General features: G+C 47.3%; 1 protein-coding gene across 1 annotated transcript; it reads left to right on the forward strand.

The window, feature by feature from the left end:
- The first annotated feature begins 525 nt into the window (after positions 1-525).
- On the forward strand, positions 526-4,242 carry HAX1 (HCLS1 associated protein X-1). Its single transcript, XM_023213849.1, has 7 exons — positions 526-786; positions 1,321-1,583; positions 1,759-1,946; positions 2,965-3,016; positions 3,169-3,275; positions 3,428-3,518; positions 3,979-4,242. Exons 1-7 carry the CDS (start codon positions 734-736, stop codon positions 4,062-4,064), a joined length of 840 nt encoding a protein of 279 aa, XP_023069617.1. The 5' UTR covers positions 526-733; the 3' UTR covers positions 4,065-4,242.
- The last annotated feature ends 4,038 nt before the right edge of the window (positions 4,243-8,280 follow it).

Consider the following 8,280-nt stretch of genomic DNA (forward strand, 5'->3'; position numbering starts at 1 on the left):
AGGACACAACTAGTTTCCCTTCCCTTACAAATCCTTTGTCTTGCTGGTTGCAGAGCCTGCTTAGATAAAAGAATCCTATATGGTTATAACAAACTCCCTAGTAGCTAGAGAGGTGGAGGAAGTTAAGTCCATGCGTCTCTTATGTCTTGATCTCTTCTCTGGGGAATTCAATACTAGAAGGAGCTTGGAAAAGCATTTTGTTTATCCCTCTAACAGCAGACGTCACCCAGGTCAGTCAATAAGAACGCCCGAGTAAGAGGCGAAGTGGCTTCTGCTGTTAGGCTGGCCAGCCCCGGGGGTGGGGAGGTTGAGGGATGCCCTCAAGCCGGTTCATTTGTGCGGCTGGGCTGCCCTCTGGCGGCTTTATCCGGGTGCCATCCAGAGTCAAACCCTCGAAATCGCTTTTCGGACTGAGTTGTCTCCAGAAAGAAGAACAGGTTTAGGAGGAAGGCGGTCATAGGAAACTGAAAGTGCGTCACGCCCACTCCCGTCACGGAAACTGGTCTCTAAAAGGTGGGGTAAAGATAAAGCCCTTCAAATTTGAGGAAGACTTTCCGTCCCGCCTCCTTTGCACGTCCGGCTTCCAGTCGTTTACGACAGCGTCAGGATCGCGGGCTTGCTTTCCGGTAGCGTGGGCTGACGCCTCGCTCAATTTCCCACAGGGCCGCGCAGGTTTGCCCCTTCTGCAAATGGACCACTGGAGGGGTTCAAAGGTTCGCGTCCCAATACGGGAATGAGCCTCTTTGATCTCTTCCGGGGCTTTTTCGGCTTTCCTGGACCTCGGAGGTGAGAGTAGGTCCGGCTTGGACAAGGGTGGGGGTCGTCTGAGGGGAGCTTGACCCCTACGTCTTATTTTTGGAAAAACATCCTCTGTCCCACTCCTTCAACTCTTGTAGAGAGGACAGAAGTCGCAACATTGAACACTCACCCCGCCACAGTAACCAAGGCGGTCGTTAAGAGGAGAAACAACAAACTAAGCCTTTCTCGAACCTGGGGTGATGCAACAGGGACCCGGGCGGAGAAGACAGTGGGGGTCGGGAGAATAGGACAGTGAGCAAGTGAGCAGGACCTTGGGAGAGAGGGGAGGGACTTTGGGGGAAGGTGTAAGAAGGGAGCTGCGAGCTGAGGTCCGACTTTGATGAAAAAAAAAAAAAAAGAGCTGTCAACCATTGTATTAATGTTTTGATGGGGCAACCAGTCCTCCGACCCTCTCCCCAGCTTCCCAGACCCCTTGCTCTTGTCCCACTTTGCCACCCATGAGTTGATTTTATGGCTTAAATCCTGCTGACATCTTGGTAGCCAATCTGCCTCCACTCTCAGCCACAGAGATCCCTTTTTTGGAGGAATGACTCGAGATGATGATGATGATGAGGAAGAAGAGGAAGAAGGGGGTTCATGGGGCCGTGGGAACCCAAGGTTCCATAGTCCTCAGCACCCCCCTGAGGAATTTGGCTTCGGCTTCAGCTTCAGCCCAGGAGGAGGGATACGTTTCCACGATAACTTCGGCTTTGATGACCTAGTACGAGATTTCAATAGCATCTTCAGCGATATGGGGGCCTGGACCTTGCCTTCCCATCCTCCTGGTGTGTGGCTTTCCCTGAGGGACAATCTGTGGTTTCTAGTGGGTTGGTGGGTGAAATAAAGAGCCTGCAGGGAGTAGCTGGGGGATGGGAAGTGTGAGAAGACTGATGATTTCAGGGAGATTTATAGAGCCCAAGTCCTTTCCCACTCCAGCAAACACCTGCCGCCTTTCTGCAGAACTCCCAGGTCCTGAGTCAGAGTCACCTGGTGAGAGACTGCGGGAGGGACAGACACTTCGGGACTCAATGCTTAAGTATCCAGATAGTCACCAGCCCAGGATCTTTGGGGGGGTCTTGGAGAGTGATGGAAGAAGTGAATCCCCCAAACCAGCACCAGACTGGGGCTCCCAGAGACCATTTCATAGGGTGAGTATCCCATCGGGTCCTGAAGTGAGAGCTTGTGAGAGACCACTAATAAAGTGCAAAGACTGGCTGGGCGCGGTGGCTAACGCCTGTAATCCCAGCACTTCGGGAGGCCGAGGGTGGATCACCTGAGGTCAGGAGTTCAAGACTAGCCTGGTCAACATGGTGAAACCATGTCTCTACTAAAAATACAGAAAATTAGCCGGGCGTGGTGGCAGCCACCTGTAATCCCAGCTACTCGGGAGGCTGAGGCAGGAGAATTGGTTGAACCCAGGAGGTGGAGACTCATGTCAAAAAAAAAAAGTACAAATATTGCACTTTTTTTTTTGAGACCCAGCCTTGGTCTGTTACCCAGGCTGTAGTGCAGTGGCACAATCTCAGCTCACTGCACCCTCCAATTCCCAGGTTCAAGTGATTCTCCTACCTCAGCCTCCTAAGTAGCTGGGATTACAGTCACCTGCCAAATGCCCCACTAATTTTTGTATTTTTAGTAGAGGTGGCGTTTCACCATGTTGGCCAGGCTGCTTTCGAGCTCCTGACCTCAGGTGGTCCACCCATCTTGGCCTCCCAAAGTGCTGGAATTACAGGTGTGAGCCATCATGCCTGGCCAAAGATTGCAATTCTTGTTTGAATCTGATAGCCTTGGGCTGGAATCCTAAGCCCTCCATTTAGTGTTTTCTGTTTTCTCTATTAAGCTTGTGGGATTTTCTTTGGGGGAGAGATGGGTGTTCTGTTTCTTTAAAAAAAAAAAAAACAATAAGCCACCACTGGTCTAGATAATTCTTGGATAAGGCAGGATTGTGCACAGAGTATAGGCATATATCAGTTCGGGAAGTCTTTCTGGTAGAAGGATACATAAAACAGCCAGGAAGGAGGAAGGAGTGTGTAAATAAAGCTATTCTGAATGGAATTACCTCTCCTGGGGCAGTGGGTTTTGGAACTCGGGAGTAGTTTGAGGTCTATGACCTTTCAAGTTTCAGATTGGAAGGTGTCTTTTCACTTACTATGGTTTCTTCTGCAGTTTGATGACATATGGCCTGTGGACCCCCATCCTAGAACCAGAGAGGACAATGGTAAGTCTGGAGGAAGGGGAAGTTTATCAGCCTTTTGTTATTCTTCTGAAGTTCTGTCCATTTTCCCTCCCTGAAGTTTCTTCCTGTACACTTGTCTCCTTTTTTCCCTTGGACTCTTTCTCTCCTGCTTCTTCATCTCTCTGCTCTTCCAGATCTTGATTCCCAGGTTTCCCAGGAGGGTCTTGGCCCTGTTCTACAGCCCCAACCCAAATCCTATTTCAAGAGCATCTCTGTGACCAAGATCACTAAACCAGATGGGGTGAGTTGAAAGAAAGAGGTAAAGGAAATTATGGCCAGGGAATGAATGCCCTGAAACAGGAATCTCTGTAAAGAAACAGGGATCTCTGTAAAGAATCTGCTGAGCGTTATCTTTAGTGATGTTAGGAATATGGTGGGGACTTCTCCTTGTAGATAGTGGAGGAGCGCCGGACTGTGGTGGACAGTGAGGGCCGGACAGAGACTACAGTAACCCGACACGAAGCAGATAGCGGTCCTAGGGGTGGTAAGTTAAAAGACAAAGGGGTTCATCTCAAGATTCCTTGGGGAAGGGAAATCTTTTTTTTTTTTTTTTTTGAGACGGAGTCTCGCTCTGTCGCCCAGGCTGGAGTGCAGTGGCCGGATCTCAGCTCACTGCAAGCTCCGCCTCCCGGGTTTTTACGCCATTCTCCTGCCTCAGCCTCCCAAGTAGCTGGGACTACAGGCGCCAGCCACCTCGCCCGGCTAGCTTTTTGTATTTTTTAGTAGAGACGGGGTTTCACCGTGTTAGCCAGGATGGTCTCGAACTCCTGACCTCGTGATCCGCCCGTCTCGGCCTCCCAAAGTGCTGGGATTACAGGCTTGAGCCACCGCGCCCGGCCAGGAAGGGAAATCTTACTCCTCTACCCTTGAATATTATTTCTCTCCTTTGCTTCTGCCTGGTCTCTTTCATTTAGCCTATTTATGTGTATGACTTTCTTCCTTAGATCCAGAATCACCAAGACCTCCAGCCCTGGATGATGCCTTCTCCATCCTGGACTTATTCCTAGGACGTTGGTTCCGGTCCCGGTAGCTTTGTTAACCCTCAGAGGCCTTCAAAGTCCTTGCCACCTTTCACCCATTGCCCACCATTAATAAGCTTAGCTTCTCCTCTTGCCACCTCAGGGGCTTGGATGTGTAGAATAGTGAATTGGGGGCATGTCAGTTTGTCACTCACCCAAACTGACCAATAAAACCTTTATTTATGCTAATTATTTGTCTTGGTTTTGTCAAGGCTATTTCAGTTTCTAGAACCATCCAACACTTCCGAAATTATCTTGGTCCTCTACCTTCTCCTTATTCTTTAATTTTTTATTCTACATCTAAAACCTGATTTCATAAGTAAGGGTCAGGCACAAGTAGAAGATGATTTTTCTTTCTCAAGCAAGAAATAAATTAAAAAAGAAAAAAAAGAGGCCAGGCTTGGTGGCTCACACCTGTAATCCCAGCACTTTGGGAGGCTGAGATAGGCAGATCACCTGAGGTCGGGAGTTCAAGACCAGCCTGGCCAACGTGGTGAAACTCCGTCTCTACTAAAAATACAGAAATTAGCTGGGCATGGTGGCGGGTGCCTGTAATCCCATGCTGAGGCAGTAGAATGACTTGAACCCAGGAGGCGGAGGTTGCAGTGAGCCGAGATCGTGCCATCGCACTCCAGCGTGGGCAACAAGAGCGAAACTCCATCTCAAAAAAAAAAAGAAAAATGATTTTTCTTAGGAGATAACTAGAAATAATTTCAGGAAAACTTCTAGAATTTCTAGAAAGGGATACATCAGATTCCCAAAAAAGGGTGTGGGTGTGGAAGTGTGGATCACTGACTAGAGAGTTCATGAGGTAACTGAGGAAGTACATGGGTAAATTTTCCTTACTTTACTGGCCTTAAAAAATTGTTATGTGGCTGGGCGTGGTGGCTCACACCTGTAATCCCAGCACTTTGGGAGGCCGAGGCAGATGGATCATGTGAAGTCTGGAGTTTGAGATCAGCCTGACCAATATGGTGAAACCCTGTTCCTACTAAAAATACAAAAATTAGCCAGGTATGGTGGCACATGTTTGTCATCCCAGCTTCTTGGGAGGCTGAGGTAGGAGAATTGCCGGAACTCAGGAGGCGAAGGTTGCAGTGAGCTGTGATCATGCCATTGCATTCCAGCTTGGGCAAAAAGAGCAAAACTCCATCTCAAAAGAAAAAATTATTATGTATGTTAGAGAAAATACACCTGGCACAAATGTTACTATGTCCTTTTTTCTTTTTGAGGCAGGGTCTCATTCTGTCACACAGGCTAGAGTATAGGGGAGTAATGTTGGTTCACTGTAGCCTCGACCTTCTGGGCTCAATACTTCCACTTCAGCCTCCTGAGTAGCTGGGACTACAGGCATATACCACCATGCCTAGCTAATTATTTTTTCTTTTTTTTTGGTTTTTTATTTATTTATTTTTTGTATTTTTGTAGAGACGGAGTTTTGCCGTGTTGCCCAGGCTTCCTTTTCTCATTATAAAAGTTTTTAACCTGGTGTGTTAGACTGTACCTATCATCCCAGCTACTTGGGAGGCTGAGATAGGATCACTTGAGCCCAGGAGGTGGAGGTAACATAGCAAGATCCTGTCTCTAAAATATATATATAAATTTATATGTATAACATAAATATATAGATTTATATGTCTAATATATAATACAAATATGTATGATTGCATATATAATATGATTACATATATACGATTACATAGATAATATATATTTGTATATATAAATATATAGATATAAAATATTTATTATATAATATTTATATATTATATATATTTGTATATTTTTTATATATATATTTTTTTGAGATGGAGTCTTTCTCTGTCACCAGGCTGGAGTGCAGTGGTGCGATCTCAGCTCACTGCAACCTCTGCCTCCCGAGTTCAAGCGATTCTCCTGCCTCAGCCTCCTGAGTAGCTGGGACGACAGGCACGTGCCACCAAGTCCAGCTAACTTTTGTATTTTTAGTGAAGATGGGGTTTCACCATGTTGGCCAGGCTGGTCTCGATCTCTTGACCTCGTGATCCACCTGCCTCAGCCTCCCAAAGTGCTGGGATTAAAGGCGTGAGCCACCGCACCCGGCAAAATATTTTTAAAAAATTACCTTAGCAGGTTGGGCATCATTGTTCACACCTATAATCCCAGCACTTTGGGAGGCTGAGGTGGGCAGATCACTTGAGGTCAGGAGTTCAAGCAGGCTGGGCACTGTGGTTCACACTTGTAATCTCAACACTTTGGGAGGCCAAGGTGGGCAGATCACTTGACGTCAGGAGTTCGAGACCAGCCTGGCCAACATGGTGAAACCCCAACTCTACTAAAAATACAAAAAGTTAGCTTAGTGGGGTGGTGCACACTTGTAATCCCAGCTACTTAGGAGGCTGAGGCAGGAGGATCACTTGAATCCAGGAGGCGGAGGTTGCAGTGAGCCGAGATTGTGCTGCTGTCCTCCAGCCTGGGTGACAGAGCGAGACTCCATCTCAAAAAACATAAATAAATAAATTAGCTGAGCATGGTGGCCCACATCTGTAGTCTCAGCTATTCAGGAGGCTAAAACAGGAGGATCTCTGGAGGCTGGAGTTTGAGGCTGCCATGATCTATGATCACACCACTGCATTCCAGCCTGGACTACAGAGTGAGACCCGATCACAACAACAACAAAAGCTTTTAGTACTATGGTTAAGAGGGCAAATCTGAGGCCAGTCACAGCGGCTCACACCTGTAATCTCAACACTTTGGGAAGCTGAGTGGGGAGGAACAATTGAGACCAGCCTGGGCAACATAGGAAAACCCTGTCTCTACAAAAAAATTTTAAAAATTAGTTGGGCATGGTGGTGCATGCCTGTAGTCCCAGCTACTCAGGAGTCTGAGATGGGATGACGTCAAGCCAAGGAGGTCAAGGATGCAGTGAGCCATGACCACGCCACTGCACTCCAGCCTGGGCAACAGAGTGAGACTCTCTCTCAAAACAAAAAGGCCAAGCATGGTGGCTCACGCCTGTAATCCCAGTACTTTGGGAGGCTGAGACAGGCAGATAACTTGCTGTCTCTACTAAAAATACAAAAATTAGCCAGGCATGGTAGTACAGGCCTGTAATCTCAGCTACTTGGGAGGCTGAGGCATGAGAATCACTTGAACCTGGGAGGCAGAGGTTGCAGTGAGCCAAGATTGCACCATACACTTCAGCCTGGGTAACAGAGCAAGACTCCGTCTCAAAATATAAAATGAAAAAAAAATATTAAAAAAAAAAAAAAAAAGAGTGGTGGCTCATGCCTGTAATCCCAGCACTTTGGGAGGCCAAGGCGAGTGGATCACAAGGTCAGAAGTTCAAGACCAGCCTGACCAACATGGCGAAACCTTGTCTCTACTAAAAATACAAAAATTAGTCGGGCATGGTGGCGCGCACCTGTAATCCCAGCTACTCAGGAGGCTGAGGCAGGAGAATCACTTGAACCCAGGAGGCAGAGGTTGCAGTAAGCAGAGATCATGCCACTGCACTACAGCCTGGGTGACAGAGCGAGACTCTGCCTCAAATAATAATAATAGTAAATAGGCTGGGCATGGTGGGTCATGCCTGTAATCTCAGCACTTTGGGAGGCCGAGGCAGGTGGATCCCCTGAGGTCAGGAGTTCAAAACCAGCCTGGACAGAATGGTGAAACCCTGTCTCTACTAAAAATACAAAATTAGCTGGCCGTGGTGGTGGGCGCCTGTAATCCCAGCTAAAAATACATGCATAAATAAATAAAACAAGCCCCAAAACAACAGCAACAACAACACACACACATGCACACACACAACTGTACGGGATCTTTCTATTCTATTAATCTATTTGTCTATCTTTGTGCCCATATCATACCTTAAAATACTGTAGTTTTATTTAGTAAAACCAGTCTTCCTGCCTTTTTATTATTCTTGAATCCATCTAGTGTATAAAAATACAATTGGTTTTTCTAATCAGCTTTTTAAAATTCCATCACAAATATAAACGGAGCTAAAATTCACCAGATACGCCGGGCGCGGTGGCTCAAGCCTGTAATCCCAGCACTTTGGGAGGCCGAGACGGGCAGATCACGAGGTCAGGAGATCGAGACCATCCTGGCTAACACGGTGAAACCCCGTCTCTACTAAAAATACAAAAACTAGCCGGGCGAGGTGGCGGGCGCCTGTAGTCCCAGCTACTCCGGAGGCTGAGGCAGGAGAATGGCGTAAACCCGGGAGGCGGAGCTTGC

This window comes from Piliocolobus tephrosceles, chromosome 1, assembly GCF_002776525.5.
Source record: "Piliocolobus tephrosceles isolate RC106 chromosome 1, ASM277652v3, whole genome shotgun sequence".
In the NCBI taxonomy this organism is placed as follows: domain Eukaryota; kingdom Metazoa; phylum Chordata; class Mammalia; order Primates; family Cercopithecidae; genus Piliocolobus; species Piliocolobus tephrosceles.